General features: G+C 43.2%; 1 protein-coding gene across 1 annotated transcript in view; it reads left to right on the top strand.

Annotated features, from left to right (window-relative positions):
* Positions 1–25,379, top strand: part of CRYBG3 (crystallin beta-gamma domain containing 3) — a 175,928-nt gene that overhangs the window by 42,589 nt on the left and 107,960 nt on the right. Inside the window, exon 3 of the mRNA XM_044284494.1 lies at positions 11,179–11,597. Coding sequence (XP_044140429.1) covers positions 11,179–11,597 — 419 coding nt within the window. The remainder of the gene's footprint in view (positions 1–11,178; positions 11,598–25,379) is intronic.

Genomic DNA, 25,379 nt, shown 5'->3' with positions numbered 1-25,379 from the left:
ATTGCAGAGGAAGTTTGCAGTTATGGAGTCAGACGAGGGTTGGTGACATTTATGCACTACGAGCCTCAGCACTCTGTAACGTTACGTGGCCTTGTTCGTGGCTGAGTTGCTGTGGTTCCTACACACTTCCACTTCAAAATCATACCACTCTTTCTTTCACAAATGTGAGGGCAGACTGTATTATTATTATTATTATTATTATTAAAGCGCCATTCATTCCATGGCGCTGTACATATGATAAGGGATATGCACTCATAATAAACAAACAGGTAGAATAAGCATCAACAAGACCAGTTACAGAAGGAGAGAGGACCCTGCTTGCGAGGGCTTACAATCTACAAATACCTGGGGCTGGATTTTATACACCTGTGGCAATGGGACTGAATAAAAAACACCTGAATTCAATAAGTATGAGGTGTTGCAATACTTTTCTCCATATAGTAAATTTCTGGACAACTTATTTTGCTGGAAACTTTTGAGTTTCAGCCCCCAGTTCCACTTGTTATTTCGTTTTGTTACCTCCACAGATAGCTGCATGTGTCCAGCATATTATCCTTGTACTTGTGTCAACCCGGTAACATTATATACAGTAGCAAATGTCAGGTCACATTACACGGTCAAGCACTTAGTGCAGGACAGAATCCGTCTTGCTGCTGATCCATACACGATGTAACTGCAGTCGTCGCTGTGGCTAGCTCACTCGCAGTTCCTGGAAATCTGTTCTCATATCCCCAAGCGTGCTGGACATGTTGGCAGATGCTTGGAAAGAGGGAATGTCTTCCTGCCCCTGACACATGTTTCGGCATATTTGTGGATGAATAATAGTTCAGTGAATCAGATCTACTTCTTAAAGAGACACTCTGCCGCTGAAACCCCTTTTAATGATTGTGTGTGCGACTTGCCTAATGTAATGGTATTAGTAGAATTTAACCCTTTATGAGTGAAAATGTTCCCTTTAAGGGAATCTGTCACCTAGTTTGACCATATTAAGCGGTCACCATTGCCATGTTTAATAAAATACCTTATTTCCTGCAGTGGTTTTCTTTCTTATATTCATGCTTTCATTTTGCTTAAAAAGCGATTTTTGTGATATGCAAATGAACCCTGAAGATGCCCAGAGGGGCGTTATTTATCACCCTCTGAGCCCAGTAACGCCCCCCTGCAGTGCCTAGACCACCTTAATTTAGAGCCCAAGCACGCCTCCTCGTTATGCAGTATCGTCCCACAGCCTAGTTTAACGGCGCTGCCCGCTCTGCTGCGTCAACTAATTCATTTAAGCCACGAATCTTCAAATCGTCCTTCTGAAATCTTGCGCAGGCGCAGTACCGCCTACTGCCTGCGCTTGTGCGATCCAATAGCTTCTGAGGGCAACAACGATAAGAAGACGTCACTGGGCTCAGCGCATGCCCAGTGACACTTTTGAGGTTGTTGCTTTTTTTTTAGCAAAATGAAAGCATGAAAAGAAGAAAGAAAACCACTGCAGGAAATAAGGTATTTTATTAAGCATGGCAATGGTGACAGCTTAATATGGTCAAACCAGGTGACAGATTCCCTTTAATAACCTCTAGGAATGGAAAATTTCATAATCTGCACATCTGCTCCACCATTTCCTCGTGGAGGGCAGAAGATATGACCCTGTAAATCTCCAGCTTGTTTATATAATTGTTATTATGATAATCTCAATTTATTAGGGGATGACTATGCAGTCAGTACAGTAGTTCCAAACCAGAACTTCAAGGGGTTCTCTAGGACTTAAAGGGAACCTGTCACCGGGATTTTGTGTTTAGAGCTGAGGACATGGGCTGCTAGATGGCCGCTAGCACATCCGCAATATCCAGTCCCCATAGCTCTGTGTGCTTTTATTGTGTAAAAAAAAAAAGATTTGATAGATATGCAAATTATGGGTATTGTGGATGTGCTAGCGGCCATCTAGCAACCCATGTCCTCAGCTCTAAACACAAAATCCCGGTGACAGGTTCCCTTTAAAGGGGCTGGCCAGTTTCTGGCTACTGGTGACCAATGTGTATACAAGGTGACTATATGACACTTACTAATATAAATTTTAGAAGGTATTCCACCTTGTTGGCCAAGTCCAGGTGCTCATAGTATTTTAGCCGGCAAAATTAAAGAATTCACACTGCAAACCCAACGGACCACCTTTATAGTCAATGGGATCCATTGGGCCTCAGCAGTGTCTGGTGTTTGGTGGTTCCAGATGTCTGTTCCTATGCCGGAAGAGATTACCAGGATCCTGATGCTGATGTGCATCTATCCTTATAGATATCACTGATACAGGATTAAAACACCAGTTCACTGCAGGACACAGCCAGACCCCCATGATGGATGCTGTCCTTAGTTTTCTTATATTTGGATGGGTCTTTTATATTTTATAATTTCTGTTAACAGTGAAATGCACTTGGAGCTTGGTAAAGAAATTTGTGCAGACCACGATGCCTATGTAGTAATGAAATATTAACTATTCTGACTGTATTTTTTTTATTTTTGGCTTATGTGCCGATATGTTTAGATGCTACCATGAAGGGTAGAGAACAATGCAGCCCTGTAGCCGCACTTATATCCCTACCTACGATCCACCATAAATGATGGCCCCTGACTTGACTAGGTGCTGGACCCTAAACCAAATGGGGCAAAAGAGTAGTCAGACAGAAAGCTCAAAACAAGACAGGTAAAACCAGGACTCAAAGTTCAAGTCAGATACACAGCAGAGTAAAACTAGGAGAAAACATCAGAGACAAAGTCAGCAGGCAAAGGGGAGGTCACAAACTAGACTGGTCTAATACCAAACAGTGTCCAATGTCAAGTCAAATGTCAAATAAAAAGCATAACCATATACCAGGAGATCACATCTGAGGCAAAATCAGAATATAATGGCAAAGTCAGAAAAACAGGCAAAAGGCCAGCGATCTAGAATAAGAAACACAAAACTAGCTAGTGAGGCGGGAATGCAATCACAGGCAACTGTGGTAAGCAGCCGCCTGTTTAAGTAGCCTGCCCTCAGGAAGCACGTGACATCGGCGCCAAGCCTGATAGGCCTGTCGTCCTTGCTCCCTGATGGGTCGACCACTCCTACTGTCATCTGGACTGTTTGCCATAGCAAAAGAGCACCACTGGCGCCACTAGAGTGCTGCCGGACTCACCGTGGAAGGGCAGACGGGTAAGTATGTGAGAGATGCATTATCTTCTAGGTGGATTTCAAGGACTTTTCAGATTCTTTGAAGAAAGGGAGGATTCCAAACTCGATACAATTCTATGCTGGTTGTATTTAAGACAATCTCATTTTCTCAGGGTCAAGTGCATCCTTTCCTTGGAGTCCCTCCAAATCAATGTTAACTCAGGTCAGAGTTATTGTTTCGCTATGTGATGTGATTAAACGGATGTATCCCACACCAAGGCATTACTGTAAATTAATGAGCTTATTTTCCATTTGCGGACAAGATTGGCACAGGGTGCAGCACTGCATCATAACGTCTCAGTTTCACGTCTGGCAAGGTCAGTGCTGAATCGTATAATGTAATGGGCACAGAGGAGGTATTGAGTGATTCTTAAAAAACATCTCATCCAGCTGAGGTTATAGTATGGCTGCATTTTTGCGCCTGTACCCCCTGCGGTTCTGCTGAATCTAAGATCACCATAGAACAATATGATTTTTTAGTTGCATAATATCTTCTTCTACATTCATCTCTAAATCTGAATTCTGCTGGTCTCCCACTGCAAGAGAGCTGCGCATTGTACACAGCACGAGCCATGCTCATATAGTAGGTCTCATTTCTCAGTAGGTCTTGCAATTTTCTCATTTTGGGCTAAAAATCTTTTTTTTAAATGGTCTTTATTAAAAATGTTCAGCCGTTTCTGAGAAACAAGGGTTAAAAATCAGTCTGTTTGCAAGCTGTCACACTGTGTTTTCTTTGAATCCGGTCATCTAATGGCAGATGTGTACTTCCTATCCCTGATCTCCTGATCTCATAAACACTTCTTTAGGTCATATTCTTGTCAGTTTGATAAAAATTGAGCTTTAGTGAGAGTTTATGAGGTCAGGAGACCAGAGATAAGAGCTACACATCAGCGTCAGGTGACTGAGATTCAAAGAAGACAGCTTGCAAACAGACAGAATTTTAACTCTTGTAACTCAGAAAGGGCTGAACATTTCTAATAAAGACCAATGGAAAAAAATGTTTTAGCCCAAAATGAGTAAATTGCAATCATAAAAAAATAGCACTGAAGGTATTCATAGCTTTTAAAGATGCTTGACAAAACATGTAACACATCTCAGGATGCAACTCGAGGGAACACGCAGTAAAAGTGAAGCTTTGCTTGTACATATCATGTGCCATGTTAGTGGTTGAGGTCAGTGGATTCAATTCAATGAATCTGACATGAACATTGCCCGAGATAAGGAAATCGATGACACAAAGGGCACAACACATTGGCGAGTCCCCTGCATTCTGGCAATCTTTGGAGGTCCAAGCTCATGGACCACCAACAGAAACATTGACTATCTCTAGTATTCCTATAGACTTTAAATGAATAGGCAGGGTGCATGCTCGACTGCCAGTCTATTCAAACTCTTCCTCATTGCGGTCATGTGGGGACCCAGCAATTAGAGGTCTTTTTCTATACTGTTTGAAGGTACTAAATATATTGACCGGTTTGGATATCCCTATGCAAAATGTCCCCCGGTTAAATGCTCTCCGCTGGAGGTCCTGTTGCTGGATCCCACTGTGATCAGCTTTTTATAGCCAGTGAGTTGTCATTTTCCTATTCACGTAATGGAGCATTACATCCACTGACATCGGTGCCAGGTCCTCCAGAGTGACAGTGTCTTTCATAGAAGCTCTAGCTAGTAGAGGGGACGAGCCAAACAGGGAACCCTCTTCTATTGAAAGCAGACACCCCTTTTTTCCATCACATCATACCTGTGACTTGCTGTAAATTCTCATTTCGATACCCTCACTGCGATTTTCAAGTTTTTACTGTTTACTTAACTAGCTTCTCGAATTCCAATTACCATTAATTAAGAATTTGCTGAAATGGTTCAGGCATCATTAACAGCGCTATTTGTGATTGCAGAATAATCTAACCACATTAAATCAGTTTGTTAAATCACTTTATTACTTTGATTCTGCATCTTGTAAATGGGCTACATAAAATGAGAACATTTGGAAATGTACATAAAATGGCACATGGAAAACACATAAACAGCTCCACAGTATGGTCCCTAGTGGTATTCAATGGAGCCCTAAAGGGAATGTGTCATTAGTTAATGACCTATTGTTTCAATCAAGTTTTTTTTTTACATTTATACATTTTGGTGATTTTCTTCTTAAATTTTACATGTCCTTAAGTCTAAATTTTTAAAAAAAGTCCTGAAATCTTGTAGTTCTCACAATAGTCTTTCAGTAGTTATCTCTTTATCATGGCAGGCAGGATTACAATGAAAGATATCACCTACTTATAGATAAAATAGGAAGTATTCACAATAATTGATGGCGATAGCTCACCCCGATCCTAACACACCTGCACAGGTCTCAGAGGATGCCCACAACATTCTCCCACAGAAGTCAATATGTCATCTCTAGGGTTTCTATGGTCCATATGGATGCTATTAACAGCAACTCAGGCAACATGGCGGCCCCCATAATCATGCACAGAAAATAAAACTATCTACTAGTAGAAAATATAACATATTCTAGTATAGCATTGTGTGGTGTGATACATTCCCTGTAAGAAATTGGTCTTACTTCTAATTCATACTACAAAACAAACCTTCAGGGTGACATGAAGTATAGGAAACTGTGATTGTCAAGACACTGTTGTAAGTTACTGATTCAAATAAAAATCTCACTGGGGTCCAGTTTCACTTGGTATTGGCATGGAATTTCTGTCTGGTTCCACCACCACCGGCCCTGGGCTATAGAAATCAGTCTTTGAACCCCTTGGCAGGTATGCATCAAACTAACATCTTACTAATGTGTTTCAGCGATTTTCCATTGTTTGCATACAGCCTTAAAATGTCAGAAGGTCTCTGGTCTAGGTCTGGTATTGGCATGGTAGCAACAGGAGTTCCTGTAAGGATGGAGTTTTGTGGAGAATCATGGTGGAATTTTGTGGGAAGCCATAGTGGAGTTTTGTGGAGAGTCATGGCGGAGTTTTGTGGAGAGTCATGGCGGAGTTTTGTGGAGAGACATAGTGGAGTTTTGTGGAAAGTCACAATGGAGTTTTGTGGAAAGTCATGGTGGAGTTTTGTGGAAAGTCATGGTGGAGTTTTGTGGAGAGTCATAGCAGAGTTTTGTGAAATGTCACAATGGAGTTTTGTGAAAAGTCATGGTGGAGTTTTGTGGAAAGCCATGGTGGAGTTTTGTGGAGAGTCATGGCGGAGTTTTGTGGAGAGACATGGTGGAGTTTTGTAGAAAGTCACAATGGAGTTTTATGAAAAGTTATGGTGGAGTTTTGTGGAAAGTCATGGTGGAGTTTTGTGGAGAGTCATGGCAGAGTTTTGTGGAAGGTCACAATTAAGTTTTGTGAAATGCCATTGTGGAGTTTTGTGGAGAGTTATGGCGGAGTTTTGTGGAGAGACATGGTGGACTTTTGTGGAAAGTCACAATGGAGTTTTATGAAAAGGGTTTGGAGTTTTGTGGAAAGTCATGGTGGAGTTATGTGGAGAGTCATGGCAGAGTTTTGTGGAAGGTCACAATTAAGTTTTGTGGAAAGTCACAATTAAGTTTTGTGGAGCGTCATGGTGGAGTTTTGTGAAAAGCCATGGTGGAGTTTTGTGGAGAGTTATGGCGGAGTTTTGTGGAGAGACATAGTGGACTTTTGTGGAAAGTCACAATGGAGTTTTATGAAAAGGGTTTGGAGTTTTGTGGAAAGTCATGGTGGAGTTTTGTGGAAAGTCATGGTGGAGTTTTGTGGAAAGTCATGGTAGAGTTTTGTGGAGAGTCATGGTGGAGTTTTGTGAAGAGTCGAGTTTTGTGGAACGTCATAGTGAAGTTTTGTAGAGAGTCATGGTGGAATTTTGTGGAGAGTTATGGCAGAGTTTTGTGGAGAGACATGGTGGACTTTTGTGCAAAGTCACAATGGAGTTTTATGAAAAGGGTTTGGAGTTTTGTGGAAAGTCATGGTGGAGTTTTGTGGAAAGTCATGGTGGAGTTTTGTGGAAAGTCATGGTGGAGTTTTGTGGAGAGTCATGGTGGAGTTTTGTGGAGAGTCATGGTGGAATTTTGTGGAAAGTCACAATGTAGTTTTGTGAAAAGTCATGGAGTTTTGTGGAGAGTCATGGTGCAGTTTTGTGGAAAGTTATCGTGGAGTTTGTCATAGAGAAGAAAAGTATCATTGTACTAGTCTGCCAGCACTGTTGAGGGATAAGGTAATTGTCTTCCTGCATATGGTCAGTTCAGCTTTACTCTTACAGTGTTGCCAAGGAAATTAAATTATTAAAGGGGTTGTCTCACTTCAGCAAATGGCATTTCTCATGTAGAGAAAGTTAATAGAAGGCACTTACTAATGTATTGTGATTGTCTATATTACCTTCTTTGCTGGCTGGATTTGTTTTTCCATCACATTATACACTGCTTGTTTCCAGGGGGTTACGACAACCGCTGCAGCGCAGACACTGGGTGGCTGTGATGGGCGTTGCTGCGCATGCATGCCTATGTGCGCTCTTATAGTCCTGGCCACTGGAAATGCTGTTACCTTTTCTTATAGTGTGCAAGTGTGACCACCGCACAACCCCTGGAAATGAGCTGTGATGGAAAAATTTATCCAGCCAGCAAAGGAGGCAATATGAACAATCACAATACATTAGTAAGTGCCTTGTATTAACTTTCTCTACATGATAAATGCCATTTGTTGAAGTGAGACAACCACTTTAAGTTAAATTTCCGCCCATCAGTGATTGTTTATAATGTTTCTTTGCTAAATATGCAAAAGCCCTAACACCTATTGATTTGGGCGGTGTGTCTGCACCTACCTGCCTAGGCCATGATGTCTGTAGCCTCCAAACATACATATGTGTGCTTAATTTTAAGCAGAAATAATTGCTACCTTTATTTACTTAGATGTGCTATTTGAAGGTGTTTTCTTTTTAAGAGTTCGCAGAATGAGTTAAAAAAGAGAAGCATTGCTCACCTCATGGATACCCCACTTCTGCTGTTCTGTTTCTTCCCCTGCTAATTTCTCCCATTAAAGCATACCTGAGTTAAAAGCTATATTTGCATAATAGCTATGCTTCTTTGTAGAATCATAACTGTGAATGACCAGTTATGTTAGGGCTTCCCTAAAGTCTCTTTCAGCCATATTATTCCCTGTTTCAGCTGCAAAGCTAGATGCATTTCTCTCAGAAGCAGGGGTGTCTCCTTTCTGCCAATACTTTATGCCAGGGCTGGCCAACCTGCGGCTCTCCAGCTGTTGTAAAACTACAGTTCCCACCATGCCCTGCTGTAAGCTGATAGCTGTAAGCAATCTAGGCATGCTGGGAGTTGTAGTTTTGCAACAGCTGGAGAGCCGCAGGTTGGCCAGCCCTGCTCTATGCAGTGACCTCACTTCCATTACTTCACACTATGTTTATTTTCTTCTAGGGAGCTCAGAAAGCTGATAAGGAGGGATAAATCACACAGAAAGGCAGAAGGGTCCTGTGATGTTCAGAAGCAGTGTAGAAGCAGTTGTTTTATAAGACTCAGCTAGCTCTGACACCCCCCCACTTCCTCTCTACCGTCTTCTTTGTCTCTGTTATCAGGGACAGATCTTCTCTGACAACAGTCAAATTTGTATAAAATTGAAAATTTTGGTAGTATAAAGTCACAACCATCTAAAAGCCTATTTACACCTTGGGAGGCAATTTTTTTTATTACTGCATTCTACTTATTTTGAGCTAATCATCATTTTTTCAGTTGGTCTTTAAAAAAAAATATGAAATCCTTTTTTCTGTACAGGGCTGAGGTACTCTATAAGCAGCCTTGTATTTTCTGTCTTTTCCGTCATCTGAGGGGCAGACAGACTCCTTATCTCTGCTCTCTGACATTATAAACACTCATTAAAGCTAAATCCTTATCTTACTGATAATATTGTACCTTAAATAAGTGTTTATGACCTCTTAGTAGTTTAGAGATAAGGTTTAGATGACCAGAACAAAGTGAAAGTTTAAATACCAGTCACACAGCTAGAAAGACAATTATCCCTTTGTGACAGAACGGCTCAATATTTTTAATAAAGGCCAATTGAAAATATTATTTTTAGCCAAAAATGAGTAAGATGCAATCACAAACAAAAAATGCCTCTGAAGGTGTACATAGCCTTTAAATATGTATTTTAAAAGTTTAAAGGTTTATTTTGGCGAACCTATAGAGCCTAGTGGTTGGGCTGCTAAGCTTATATTGCCAGGGTAGAGGAACTAGCTGAAGCAAACTTTTTTCTGTTGTGCAAAAAAAATAAAAAGTAAAGGTTAAATCTATAAAAGAAAAAGAAAAGTCCATCAGTCATCGTGTTCATGGTACTTTCATGAGTAAAATGCAGAAGCGCATTCTCTGGAACACATAGAATAGGTCCCTACAAGCTTGGGTTATAGATTAATAAAACTCCTAAAACTGACATACCTGGCATTTTTATTGGCTGTAATACTGGATGGGTGACACAATAACAACATTTTCTTGATAGATACCCCTGAACACAGTGTACACGAAACCGGTAAGATTATTTCCAGAAATCATCTTTATTGGAAAGTAGTACATTTGGAAGAGCTCAGGATTTTTATTGGTTTATCTGTTTGTATAGAAAGAGAAACGAAGAACAAACCCCGAGATTCATTTTATAGACAATCTCATTCTGTCGGTTAAATATTTTGTATAAGGATTGTAAAGTCAACTTATTAAAAATACATGCAGTATATACATATTAAACAGGGTATGTTTTTGGTACGGTAGGGTCCCTATACAGCCATTGATCCTTATGTCTATGCACACATTGCTATGCGCTGGCATCAATCAGCAATTCCAATGGCTTCCCTTATTTCAGTAGGCTGCACGCAGTCTCTGGAGCCTCTGATGTTGTGGGGGCAGCCAAAGCTTCCACAAAACGAAATTGTTCTCCATAAAACTACAGCTTGTATTACTAGGAATTCCTTCTAAGACTTGGGGCCCCTAAACAGTTGCCTAATTAACCTCCTCCTTCCTTCAAGACAAAAAGATGTACGGTGACATCACACAACCTAGGAAGAGGCCACAGCAGTCACGGAGGGAAACAGCTGGTGTGCCTTCACTTTGAGGTTCCTCAGAGGTGGAACTGCACCAAGATGGAATATCTTAGCGATATGCCACTAATTTCCTGGATGGGACACCTCTCTATGATTTCATGTGCACGTATATGCCATAAATGGTTTGATCTGTGGAATTTCCTTTAATCCCAAGAATGCTGTCTCCTCCCGGTAGAGTTATGGCATGCTCCATTATAATGCAAAGGAGATACAAAGACAGCGATGTACATCCACTCAGGCACCAAACAGGCTTCATTATGGTGAATACAGAGGCAGCCAAGTGCATTCACGCAGGGATCAAACATTTCCCTTCTTGGATTCATGGGGGTCCGTGATCAGGTCCCACCAATCAGGCTGATATAGCATAAAATTACTATATCAAAGGGGTTATTTCGCTTCAGCAAACAACATTTATTATGTAGAGAAAGTTAATACAAGGCACTTACTAATGTATTGTGATTGTCCATATTGTCTCCTTTGCTGTGGCTTGATTCATTTTTCCATCACATAATACACTGCTCATTTCCATGGTTATGACCACCCTGCAATCCAGCAGCAGTGGTCCTGTTTGCACACTATAGGAAAAAGCTCTAGCCTATGTGAACTCCCACAGTCCCAGCCACCAGGGAGGCCAGTGTTTTTTTTCAATAGTGTACAAGCACGACCACCACTGATGGATTGCAGGGTGGTTGTATCCCCTGGATATGAGAAGTGTATAATGTGATGGAAAAATTAATCAAGCCAGCAAAGAAGGCAACATGGACAATCACACTACATTAGTAAGTGCGATAAATGCCACTTGCTGAAGTGAGACAACCCCTTTAATGTCTGTGATGAGCAAAACCCTTTCATTTTAAATTTGTATTACCATGGACCGGATTCATTAATGGAACACTTTCTGTTTTTTTCTGTAGGTTACACTGGCACAAAGCTCCAGTCCTCCAGTGCATAACATTTCAGAACCTGAGGAAGAAAACGATGGAGAATTCCCACATAATTTCAAAGTGCTGGACAGTGAGAAACAATCCAGGGAGAACTTTTTTCATTTTATAGGGAACCTTTTCCATTTCTCACCAAAATCATCTCTAGGAAATCCGAAGCAGGGTGCTGGAGTCCAAGAGCCTTGCAAGGAACATGTAGACGCTCAAGATAAAAATAACCTGGATAAAGGAGACTTAAATCAGGAGCGGACACTAGATGATCGTGGTGGAACAGAAGAGGCTTCACAGCAAAACACAGCACGGCATGAGCAGGAAAATCCTGAGGTCAGTGGAGAAAAAGACTCCAACGATGTACTAGAACGTTTTGAAGATGCAACCACCGACACTCCAAAGTAAGTAACACTGTCCTGTGTATATGTAGATTGCAGTCTCATTTGCAGGGGTGTTGCTAAAAGGGGGTGCAGAAGTAAAAGTCCTCCCTGGGCCTGCGGCCTGAGAGGGGAAAGAGGTCCCTCTGCAACATTAGGGGGGCTTATGGCGAGGGGACAGGGAACGAGCGTCCCTGACATTGATTTGTCAGAAGCACATGATAATTTAGCTGAACGTCTAATGATTATAAGGGCCTCCTGACTCTACCTCAACAGTAGATGTTAGGGAGAGAATGATCAGGCTGTTTGATTTCAACTGCCTGATCCTTTTATTTTTTGGTGATGTGACCTCCAGTAAATTGCCTCTCTTCCTGTTCAGGCTACATGCACACTTGGCTGAAATAAGCATGCGTGTGTATGGGGTGTTGTTACAGATAGCTGATGGCCAACGGGTACCTCTTGTCTGTTGTGAAGAAAAAAATGTGGGTTACTTAGCGCATCCCAATGCGCAGGTGCACGTCGCCATGACTGAAAAGACAAAAGCAAAAACAAACACAATGCAACAGCCCTCTGCAAACACAAACAATAAAGTAAATTCAATAGTGCCATACTCACTATAGAAAATGTACTAGTTTAATGCTACATTATAAATGTGAGATTCTTGGAAACTGTGCCTTTCCGCCAACGACAAGGCGATCTCTTTAGGACAGCAAAAACAAATACAATGCAGCAGCCCTCTGCAAACACAAATAACAAAGTAAATTTAATAGTGCCATACTCACTATAGAAAATGTACTAATCCTAATGCTACGTTATAAATGTGAGATTCTTGACAACTACATTTTGTATAAAATTATTTGTGCCTGTCCGCCGATAACAAGGCGATCTCTTTAGGACAAGAACCTACACTAAATACTACCTCCTCTGGTGCCATACTGTACCTCATGTCTGTAAATCCGATATTTAGAATATATAAATCCGATATCTTACTGACCAGCAGCATAAGGTTAACAGGTTTATTGCACAGTGAAAGCCGTAAGAGCAAAACCCATTAAAATATGATGGAATTGCTTTTTTTTTCCGATTCCACCCCAGTTACATTTTTAACCAGCTTCCCACTGCATCATATGGAATATTAAATGGTGCCATTAGAAAGTACGACTTTTCCTGTAAAATGCAAGCGCTGTGTCAGGGATCAGCAACCTCCGTCACTCCAGCTGTTCTGAAACTACAACTCTCAGAATCCTCCTTTCACTTCTGTAGAAGTTAAGAGAACTGCCAGGTAAGTGTGCATGCTGGGAGTTGTAGTTTCACAGCATCTGTAGTGCTGAAGGTGGTGATCCTTGCGCTGTGTGACTGATAGAATAAAATAAAAAAAGTCATTGTTTTTGAAGACAGGGAGTGAGAACCCAAAATGGAAAATGACTGCATCAGGAAGGGGTTAACCCTTTTAATCTGAGTTCTGTAGTGATGTTAGAGTCACAAGTGGTGCATGGTTCTAACTAGACGTGGATGCTGTACACAACATGATATGATCGCATTCATTAGACATGACGTAAGTTCTGTTTGTCCAGATGTCCGTAGTACTGTCTCTGCCTCACAGTGCACATTAAATCTCAAATGTAGCTCCAGGCAGAGTCTACATTGTGTGATGGTGTAATGCTCGTCTGCATGTATACTGCATATCTGCAGAGGTGACATAACATTACACACTGATCCGCTTAATCCCTTCCAGTGGGTGTGTGAAAGTGTCTCCCCATTGTGTGCCATTCTATTGTTCTCATTTCCGCCTAGAGGGAGAGGACTGTCATTAAATATAATTTGTATTTTGCCTTGCCAGAAGTATGATTTGTACTTGAAACTGTATCTGAATAGGATTGTGAATTGTATTCCTGTGTGCTCTGCATGTGATATTAGACTGCGCATTGTTCGGGAAGGACAAGCGCCAGTCGACATGAACTCATCAATCGACGTTTGTTTGCATTGGGCTATACGGGGGAGGAATGATCGCTACCGCCGCCATCCTTCTATCATCCAGTTCTATTGATTATCGGCAGCACATCCTTGATTACACAGGGAGATATGGCGCCAATAATCGGGCATCTTTTATTTTGAATTAAAGATGCAAACAAGCAGTTGCTCAGGTAGATTATAGGGGCCAATTATCTGGAAGGATATATCTTATGTGCCCTGAAAATCGCATGTTGTAACAGCCCCCTTAGAAACCTTCTGATTGGAGGAACACTCAAGGCAAAGTTGTGTTATGTCTAGTGCAGGGTACGAAGGGGGCGGTGCATGACACAGAGACCCTATCTAGGACATTGGATTCCTGTGTCATGCTCCGCCCCTTCATACCCAGCACTACAAATAACAGCTGTTAGTTTTACCTATGGTTTTCCTTTAATTTAGGATTATGATTGAAAGGGATGGGGGACATAAGCAATGTACGTAAAGCGGCCCATCTTCAAAGGTCCTTGATCAAAAACTTCTTCATGGCCTCCCAGTTGGTAGTTTGGGGATCACTGGCCATAGTACCCACTAGCTTAGTACAAAATCCCAGACAAGCTGTACAAGTGCTTAATGCATTTTATTAAGCTTAAAAGTATAATGTGATTTATTTATTTATTTTTAAGCACTTGAAGGGCTTATCTGAGATTTTTAATTATCTCGGACAACCACTTGAGTGCCCTGATTATAAGAGACCCTTCTTTATGATGTGATTGCCTGCTTTGGACAAAGTTTTTCTCTTAGAAGAGTCCCTTGACGATAAACTGATTGCAGTGTTTCCCGCCGCGTGTATCCCCAGCGATCATCTGTACATTGTGAGTGATTGCTGCAGCAAGTGTTTAGTACCTCTGCAGCACCACCACAGGAGAAGTGGAGCATTACACAGTGTCCATTGAAGTCAATAGGCTGGCCATAGAATAATCAAACCTGTAAAGTTCTCCAGAGCAAGAAATACTATATGTAGATGCTCTCCACACTGGGCAAGATTTGTTGATGCCGCTTGATTTAGCGGACCCTCCTATAAAAGCTGAAAATTATGAATTAGAGTATTTGAAAATGTTTTTTTTTTAAACCAAATAACTATTTTAAGTAAAGATGCACCCTTGAACAGCACTGCCTAGCTGTTTTCCTCTAGGGTTAATCAGTATTAATAGCAGCACCATTTGTTGTCAGTGCTGTATTAAAAGTTTACACAATTTGCATGGTCTGGCCAAAATCCACTGTCTTTTCAGTGCAAGCAAACCAGGCCAACTGAGCCAAAAATCATAAAGCATAAAACTACGATTCTGTCAAAGAGGTGAGATTTCTAACACTCTTAGAGGTAGGGCTTGCTAAAATTAACTGCATAAACAATGTCTTGATCACCGGGTCAGATTATATGAAGGGCGTTTTTTTTTGGCTGGTAGCCACCGGGATATTTTAGGGAACATCTTCATTATGTTTTATTGCAGGAACTTGCTTTACCAGACTGCAAGCAGAGACTAAAACATAGTGTTCCTTATATCTAACATATGACTTACTTCCTTTTGTTAAAGTGGCAGAGTGCCACGCAGGTAAAGATACATATTGTAACATAGTATATAAGGCCGAAAAAATACATTTGTCCATCCAGTTCGGCCTGTTATTCTGCAAGTTGATCCAGAGGAAGGCAAAAGAAACTGGAGGTAGAAGCCAATTTTCCCCACTTAAGGGGAAAAAAATTCCTTCCCGACTCCAATCAGGCAATCAGATAACTCCCTGAATCAACGACCCCTCTCTAGTAGCTATAGCCTGTAATATTATTACGCTCCAGAAATACATCCAGGCCCCTCTTGAACTCTTTTAGTTAATTCACCATCACCACCTCCTCAGGCAGAGAGTTCCATAGTCTCACTGCTCTTACCGTAAAGAATCCTCTTTTATGTTTGTGTACAAACCTTCTTTCCTCCAGACGCAGAGGATGTCCCCTCGTCACAGTCACAGTCCTGGGGATAAATAGATGATGGGAGAGATCCCTGTACTGACCCCTGATATATTTATACATAGTAATTAGATCTCCCCCCAGTCGTCTTTTTTCTAAAGTGAATAACCCTCATTTTGCTAATCTTTCAGGGTACTGTAGTTGCCCCATTCCAGTTATTACTTTAGTTGCCCTCCTCTGAACCCTCTCCAGCTCTGCTATGTCTGCCTTGTTTACAGGAGCCCAGAACTATACACAGTACTCCATGTGTGGTCTGACTAGTGATTTGTAAAGTGGTAGGACTATGATCTCATCACTGGCATATATGCCCCTTTTAATGCAACCCATTATCTTATTGGCCTTGGCAGCAGCTGCCTGACACTGTTTTTTACAGCTTAGTTTCCTGTTCACTAAAATTCCTAGGTCCTTTTCCATGTCAGTGTTACCGAGTGTTTTACCATTTAGTATGTACGGGTGACTTGCATTATTCCTTCCCATGTGCATAACCTTACATTTGTCAGTGTTAAACCTCATCTGCCACTTATCTGCCCAAGCCTCCAATCTATCCAGATCGCTCTGTAGTAGTATACTGTCCTCTTCAGTGTTAATTACTTTACACAGTTTAGTGTCATCTGCAAAAAATTATACTTTACTGTGCAAGCCTTCTACAAGATCATTAATAAATATATTGAAGAGAATAGGGCCCAATACTGACCCCTGAGGTACTCCACTAGTGACAGTGACCCAATCTTTGTATGTACTATTAATAACCACCCTCTGTTTCTATCACTCAGCCAGTTACTCCCAGTCCGAGCATTCACATTTTATATACTAACCTTTTATGTGGTACAGTGTCAAATGCTTTGGAGAAGTCCAGATATACGACATCCATTGATTCGCCGCTGTCAAGTCTAGAACTTACCTCCTCATAGAAACTGATTAAATTAGTTTGACATGACCGATCCCTCATGAAGCCATGCTGATATGGCGTTATATGCTTATTTTCATTGACGTACTCCAAGATAGCATCTCTTAGAAAGCCTTCAAACAGTTTACCCACGACAGATGTTAAACTTACCGGCCTATAGTTTCCGGGCTCTGTTTTAGGCCCCTTTTTGAATATTGGCACCACATTTGCCATGCGCCAATCCTGTGGAATACTCTCTGTCAGTATAGAGTCCTTAAATATCAGAAATAAGGGTCTGGCTATGACATTACTTAATTCTCTTAGGATACGGGGGTGTATGCCATCCGGTCCTGGCGATTTCGCTATTTTAATCTTTTTAAGACACCACTGTACTTCTTCCTGGGTCAAACAAGGAACTTTTAATGGGGAATTCACTTTTACATTCTGCATTTCATTTGACAGTTTATTTTCCTCAGTGAATACAGTGGAGAAAAAAAATATTTAATAGCTTTGCTTTCTCCTCGTCGCTCTCTGCGACTCCCCCCTCATTACTCTGTAAAGGGCCAACACCTTCAGATTTATACTTTTTACCATTTATATAATTGAAGAACATTTTACAGTTAGTTTTGCTCTCTTTGGCAATTAATCTCTCGGTCTCTAGTTTGGCTGCTTTTATTTGTTTTTTACATATTCTACCTTTTCATTATAGTTCTTAAGTGCTTCCTCTCTACCCTCCTGTTTTAATGATTTAAATACAGCCTGCTATATCTGTATAGAAATTTTAATATTATATAAACAGAGAACATTAAACTAAATATAATATTTACAATGTTGTTATATAGTATACCCAAGTCCATACATACTATAGTAGGGTGTAGCTAGGGGGGAGCGCACGACTTGCCCTGGGTGTAAAGAAACAAAGGTAAGGAAGAATACAGGGTCACTGTCCAGGACCACTGCCAGCAAACTCAAAATCGGCTACCTATCTTTCTTTACGCTGTCCAGTTTATAGATATAAGGCTAACCCTAAGTGTTCACCGGCGCCCACCAGGTTATGTTTGGGAAGTAAGGCAGTAGAAAACAGGTGTGAGGTCAAAGGTAGCAGACCTATCAGATGCCAGGAAGTAGCAGGAGAGTAAAACCAGCCAGAATCTGAGCCAGGAGAGTCAATAGAAGACAAAGGGGGTAAACCAGAAAGAAGCAGAGGAGTCAAAGCCAGGAGAAACAGTAAAAGCCTAAACTATAGACAAGGGGTTATTCCAGAATCAGGCCGAGGTCAATACACAGGACTAACAGAAATGCAGTGCTGTTCTGAGCACAAAGAACAAAAAGTAGTCAGGATAAAAGACAAAACAAAGTGTGCAAGACTTAAATCCCAGCCTGGCTCTGGGATTGGACGCCGAGTCAGGAACCTGATTGGCTCGGCGTTAAGGCTCACAGATAGATTGAGCAGCTGGGGCTTGATTGGTTTGCATAGCAAACCTCCTAGAACAGCCATGCACTGGCTATGTAATTTCCTGACAATGGGTGCTGAGTGACAGAGTGTTGCCAACGAGCTACTATTCCTTAGGTAGGCTGTTTAAAAAGAACTTCTCACAACAAAATACAGTGCAGGCAGCATGTTATAGAGCAGGAGGAGCTGAGCAGATTGATATATAGTTTTATGGCAAAACATTCAGCAAAACTTCTAGTTTATACATTTATATCTCAGCCTTTTCTGAGCACAGTTGTACATGGGGTTGCCTTATCAGTGACTGATAACATTGTGTATACAGAGATAGCTGTCAGTCACTGATAAGTTAGTCCCATGCACTACTGAGCACAGAAAGAGCAGAGATTTAAATGTACAAAGTACAAGTTTTGCTGAATCTTTTTTCCACAAAACTATGTAACATGCTATTTAACTGGCTGGCTGCAGATTGCACTGTATTTCTATAAATACTTTAAAATTTCTTTAAAGACTGGGACTGCAAAATAAACCTTTGTCCCAGGTGAAAGACAGCCTAGCTAGGTCTCTGTACCATAGAGGCAGATCATACAGGTGCAGTGGAGCAGTTGGTGGCCTAGCCTTGGTTGTTTCCTACCTCCCTCCCCCTTTGCTGCTGAGTGGTGAGTACTTACGCGCGGCTTCCCTCTCTACAGGAATGCAAAAAAGTGATGAAGAATTTGCCCAAAAAGCATAAAAAGAATATGAAGGGGAAAACAAAGAAGGTTTTTTGTCTTGGGTGGCAAAAACCATGATCGAGGACCTATTTTGCTCTTAAATGGGAAGACTCTCTTCTGTGTATCCCACTAATTACAGCAATCTCTATCCCACTTTGAAAGGACATGTCAGAATATTAGGGAATTACATTACTAGCAATTTCCTATTGTCATTACTGAATCGTTTCAATCAGAAGAACTGTCCATACATGTATGTTTTACAATGATCAGGAGTAAGCTAAAACAATACATGTGCAGTGAACCCTTGAGGAGCCGGACTGAAGGATGGGAGTGGTAGTGGCTCAGTCTATAGGATGTGTCGCGGTGGTTTCCCTCAAGACATTGCTCCCTATGGCTGGTACAATGAGAGGAGTGTGCACCCTTTCTTCCCTTGGAGCACTCCCTGTTGTTGGGGCTACTGCCTGATGGTAGTTTGGGGTGCCCTTGATGCCGGTAGTTGTATAGGTGCCTGGCAGGAGGTGTAGTAGTGCAATGGTCAGCATACAGTGTGGTAGGAGTCAGGAATTTGGACCAGAAGTTGAAGAATGAACGTCTCTTTTTATTTGAGCGCAACCAACAGTAGTCTGTTCACAGTGCAAATCCTTTTTCCAGAGGTGTGGAGGCTCTTGGTATGCTGTCTTGCTAAAGTCTCTCTTATTACAATCTCTGGCTAGCAGCTGTAATCTGGTGAGTGTGGCTGTAGTGTACACTGCGGGATACAGGTTTTAGTGGCACATCTGGCCAGTGAATAAGTGCAACAGGTGTCTTAACCGTAGTCCCTTGCAAGCAGCAAAGTCTGTATAGCTGTAGTAGTTATCTTGCTGACTCCTATGCTTTAGGCCTGTTTCGCATTCCAGAAGGCTCTTCCAGCTTAAAATGCTGGGAATTGGCTGCACAAAAAACACTGTGCAGTACTTGTCTTGCCAATTCTATGCATATTAGCCAGATTTGAGCTGGAAATCTGCCAGACCCCATTATATTTAATGGGGCCGGATTGCAGTACCCGGCAGTGACGGATCCGGCAGGCGGTTCCTGAACGGAACAGCCTGCTGGATCTGTAATCTTTAGTGTGAAACTAGCTTTAGCCATGCAGATTCCAAGTTCTTGTCTTTCTTTCTCTCTCTTGCTCTTTCTGTAGTAAAAGCAATAACTCACAGAGATCAGTTATTTTCTGGATCTTGAGGCCTAAGGAGAAGGAGCACATAGACTTGCTTCCTCTCTTCTCACTCACTAGACTACAACTCCCCCTCTAGACAGGAAGTAGGACCAGTACACTCCTATCAAGAAGGGAGGAACAAGGTGGGTAACCCAGTCCCTGATAATCATACAGTGTCATGCTGGGTGTATGTTACATGACAAAAATTACAAACCAAACATTTGCAGGTACTTGTGTACTACACATGTATTGTGATGACTATATGGTACAGAGAGTGTTGGAGGCACAAACTGCTGAGGAAAGCAGGATGTGCTTTGTTCATCAGGGGCATGGGGATAGATAAGTATAACTTTTTTAGTTTATTAACACTACAGTGACTTTACTACTATGAGGAGGAACTAAGAAGGCAGCACTACTATAGTAGAAGTCACTAAGGGGGCAGCCAGGGGTGGATAGGCCATAGATTCTACAGGGAAATTTCCAAGTGGGGCGATGTCTAGGGGGCCTCCTGAGCTCTTCTCACGTCAGCCAGCCAGTTAAGTAATGCTGGGGGGCGTCAAGTAGTACCTGGCCGGTGACCACAGGTGTCCTCCTGATTTCTGAATTCAATTGTATTGCCATTGTGAGGAAACTAGAGTAGGTGGACTGAACGTAAGTGCTGGCAGTCACCACCACAGCGGGGCAGCTTTTGAAGAGGTATTTTGTGCTACTGGGGCATTATTTTATACTGCACTGTGGTTTTTGATGCTACTGGGGCAGTTTATTGTGTTGCACTGAGGTATTTGGCTCTGCTGGGGTGGTATTTTATGCTCAATATGGTATTGCTGGCCCTGCCTACTTGTGTTGCCCCTGCCTTCTGTCAGTTTGGACCCACCTACAGCCTGGGGCCACTTTTAGTTTTCTTCCAGGGCCATTATAAGTTCCCATTTCGCCCCTGGGGGCAGCACTACTATAATATGGACACTAAGGGGGAAGCACTACTATAATAGGGGAACTAAGAGGGCAGTGCTACCATAATAGGAGCACTAAGGGGACATAACTACTGTGTGTGGATAATAAGGGGGCATTCTATTGTGTGGTCGCTAGTGGGGCATATATACTGTGGAAGGGTGCTAAGGGGGCATAACTACTTTGTGAGGGCACTAAGGTGACATTCTACTGTGATGAGCAAATTTTTCAAAAATTCCACTTGGCTGGTTTGCCGAATTTTTTGAAAAAATTCAGTTCGATCCGAATTTATTTGTGGCGAATCGCGTTAAAAACACGGCTATTTCATTTCCTGTCTGCCGAGAGTCTTTATAGTGGTGTAGAACACTGTGCCTTGCAGTAACACGCATGAGGGGTCTGCTCTGGTAGTGAAAACAGAGATCCAAACAGATCCAAAACAGAGATGACATGTGAATGGAGTATTTGCATGTCTTCTGTGTTTTGTACCCACTCCTGCTTTTGGCTACCAAATCACAAACCAATTCTGATGGGACCATACAGGCCTTACAGCTGCTACACAGACAGGATCTGTTGTGCGTCTCATTTTTGCTTCCTTCTGACAGATCAGAAGAATGGTTAAATAAATGATGATGTCAGCCAGGCCGAAAGGCAAAATAGTGGCCTAGCCATGAAGTGGGGAGGGTGGGAACAGCATGAGAAGTCCACAGAGTGGCCCTATAACATAGTGGTGAGGTGGAAGCAGCATGAGGAGACCACAGTGTGGCCCAATGACAGAGTCTGGAGGTGGCGGCAGCATGAGGAGGAGGCTACAGAGTGGCACAATGACAGTGGAGGTGGCGGCAGCATCAGGAGACCACAGAGTGACCCGGTGATATAGTGTGGAGGTGGCAGCAGCATCAGAAGACCACAGAGCGGCAAGGTGACATAGTGTGGAGGTGACAGCAGCATGAGGAGACCACAGAGTGGCAAGGTGACAGTGTGGAGGCAGCAGCAGCACCAGGAGGAGGCCACAGAGTGGTAAAATGACAGTGTGGAGGTGGCGGCAGCATTAGGAGGCCACAGAGTGGCATATAACATTTAACTGCACTGCTGAACGTCAACTATATTTTACTTTTGCCCCTAATACATGGCAAAAAGGGCTTTAGAACATATAAGTGCACCGCTGAATGGCAAATAGGCCCTTTTTTTCCCACTTATACACGCCACAGAAGGCTTTAGAACATATAACTGCGCCGCTGAAGGGCAAATATATTTTACTTTTGCCACGAATACAAGCCAAAAAATGCTTTAGAACGTATAACTGCACCGCACAAGGGCAAATAAAATGTAGAAATATTTCCTTGTAATAAACCCTGTTAATGCCTGTATCAAACAGCACTTACACCCCAATAACAAGAACGGTTTGCTGGAATTACAGAGCTGTATAATGGCATTTTGGCTCCCCAGTCAGCGCAGCAAGGTGCAATAGGATTGTTCCTCTTACCCCGTATGTAACCTCCCCTACTGAACCCTGTTCTACATAAATGCTGTGGAATGATTTCTCCCTATCCTTTCCCTACACCTTGAATAATCTTTCTCTGCACTTCTAAATAATTTTTTTTTAAAGCACAATTAAGTTTTTCTAGCACTCTCCCTAGCAGCTGCAGACACGTCTCTCCCTGCACTAAGTACACTAGAAAATGGCAGAATCCAAGATGGCTGAGGTATTAATAGGGCTGTGACATCACAGGGCTGGCTGGCTGCTGATTGGCTGCATGCATGGCATCGGGGGTGATCCCTCATTCCCAGAGTTCCTTGCTCCATGTCCTAACACGTGCAGCAGCCATTTTAAGAAAAAATGAGATTCATTACCCGAAGCGTGAGGAAATTCGTATTCGGTACGAGTCAAATAATTCCTGAAATTGGGATCGAATTCCACTTCGTCAGCTTCGATTCGCTCATCTCTAGTCACTATAACTACTGTGTGGGGCAATAAGGGGACATAACTGCTGTGTGGTGCAGGACTGGGTGGGATTGGACATGAATAGATGCATTGGGCACAGTTAGGGGCATGGCTTAGTGTAACAAAAAAGATTACTACTGCGCTGCTGTTGTCCCTCCTTGGGATTTTCAAGAGTTGGGAGGTGTGCTGGTTCCCACCATTTCTCATGCTCTTTACTTTAGCACCCTCTTTCATGTGGTTGGTAGACATTTATGCACTGCATTGTCTGCCAGACCGGTGGCTGACCCTTGAATAAACCCTGTAACCTTGTACTCCCTCTCTGCTCTGTGGTTTACCACTCTACATCTTCGCAACGCGAGACACTTTTATCTCCGTCAGCCACCCACATTGCTGTTAGATACCTTCTATAAAAAATGTCATGAAAATTTACAATATCCTAGAGTTATCCAAATCAGATTATAAACTGAGACTATGTTAACAGATAGTGAAATGTCTTACGTCTGGTATTTTACTTTCGATCAGACCAGAAGAAGAAGAAGGCTGAGAATCAATTATCAAATTCCTCTAATTAAAAAACAAAGAACGTCTTCTACAAAAAAGTAAAAGTAACACCCTTGTTTCTCTAAGTCTATGTTCATGGAAGACTCTCCGATTCCTGCCACGGATTTGCACTACTGCTGATCCACACACAGGTGAGCCACATTGCTTAGCTTTGGCAACCAAAATAAATATCAATTATTATGCCACAGAGGTCGCAATAACACCTGTACAAGCGTCATAGACGCCTGTTCAGGCCATTTTAATCCCTGGAAAAAGTCTAAGGCGTACCAATACCCCTTAGACTTTTCCCCACATTCATCAGTGCGGTGAGCGCTGTGAACGGCGCGGGCAGCGCAGCGATGCTGTCTGTGCCTGAAATAACCAATAGCAAAGCTCAGGTCCTGCAGCAGGGGAGCTGGAAGGAGGAGAGGCCGTATCCCGGGTTGGCTGTTGTAAGGAGAGTGGAGAGCGCTGCCTGAGGACCCCAGGAAACATGACAGGGCCGCTGGAGAGGTAAGGAGCCATGGACTCATCTGTCTAGTACCTGGTGACCCTGCTCCCCTCTCCTCCTTTCACCCCACTAGTGACCCTGCTCCCCCCTCCTCCTCACCCCACTAGTGACCCTGCTCCCCCTCCTCCTATCACCCCACTAGTGACCCTGCTTCCCCCTCCTCCTTTCACCCCACTAGTGACCCTGCTCCCCCCTCCTCCTGTCACTCCACTAGTGACCCTGCTCCCCTCCTCCTGTCACCCCACTAGTGACCCTGCTTCCCCCTCCTCCTGTCACCCCACTAGTGATCCTGCTCCCCCCTCCTCCTTTCACCCCACTAGTGATCCTGCTCCCCTCTCCTCCTATCACCCCACTAGTGACCCTGCTCCCCCCTCCTCCTGCCACCCCACTAGTGACCCTGCTCCCCCCTCCTCCTGTCACCCCACTAGTGACCCTGCTCCCCCCTCCTCCTGTCACCCCACTAGTGACCCTGCTCCCCCCTCCTCCTGTCACCCCACTAGTGACCCTGCTCCACCCTCCTCCTGTCACCAAACTAGTGACCCTGCTCCCCCCTCCTCCTGTCACCCCACTAGTGATCCTGCTGCCCTCTCCTCCTGTCACCCCACTAGTGACCCTGCCTCCCTCCTCCTGTCACCCTACTAGTGACCCTTCTACCCCCTCCTGTCACCCCACTAGTGACCCTGCTCCCCCCTCCTCCTGTCACCTCACTAGTGACCCTGCTCCCCCCTCCTCCTGTCACCCCACTAGTGACCCTGCTCCCCCCTCCTCCTGTCACCCCACTAGTGACCCTGCTCCCCCCTCCTCCTGTCACCTCACTAGTGACCCTGCTCCCCCCTCCTCCTGTCACCCCACTAGTGACCCTGCTCCCCCCCTCCTCCTGTCACCCCACTAGTGACCCTGTTCACTCCTCCTCCTGTCACCCCACTAGCGACCCTGCTCCCTGCTCCTCCTGTCACCCCACTAGTGACACTGTTCCCCCCCCTCCTCCTGTCACCCCACAGGGAAGAAGCTGAACAGACTCCACCGACTATGATGGGATCCGTTCACTTTCCTTTCGGGATCCTGTCTTTTTACACAAAAGTGTCGCATATAAGGCTTTTTTGCCTCCAATGCAGATTTGAACAAGTGTAGGTCTACGTATTGGGCCTCATGCACATGACCGTCGTTGTGTTCCGTTCCGCAAAATAGGCTTCCATTGTTCCGTGATCCGTTTCCGTTTTTGTTTCCGTGTGTCTTCCTTTATTTTTGGAGGATCACCAGACATAAAGGAATGTTAAAAAAAAGTCTAAGACTGGTTTGCCATGCAAATGATAGGAAAAAAACGGACGCGCAGACGCGGATGACAATCTTGTGTGCCTCCGCGTTTTTTTGTGGTCCTATTGACTTGAATGGGCCGCAAACCGTTTTCCGTGAAAATAATAGGACAGGTTATATTTTTTTGACGGCCTGGAACCAAGGATCACGGACGCGGATGGCAAACGGTGCATTAGCCGAGTTTTTAACGGCCCCTATGAAAATCAATGGGTCCGCAGAAAAACATCACAACGGACACGGAATAAAACAACGGTCCTGTGCATGAGGCCTCATGTATTTGAATTACCGCAACTTTCGTACTCCTCCTCGGGTAAAAATACTCCTCAAAAATGGTCAGAGG

This window comes from Bufo gargarizans, chromosome 3, assembly GCF_014858855.1.
Source record: "Bufo gargarizans isolate SCDJY-AF-19 chromosome 3, ASM1485885v1, whole genome shotgun sequence".
Taxonomy (NCBI): domain Eukaryota; kingdom Metazoa; phylum Chordata; class Amphibia; order Anura; family Bufonidae; genus Bufo; species Bufo gargarizans.
This window is presented reverse-complemented; position numbering and strand designations above follow the sequence as displayed.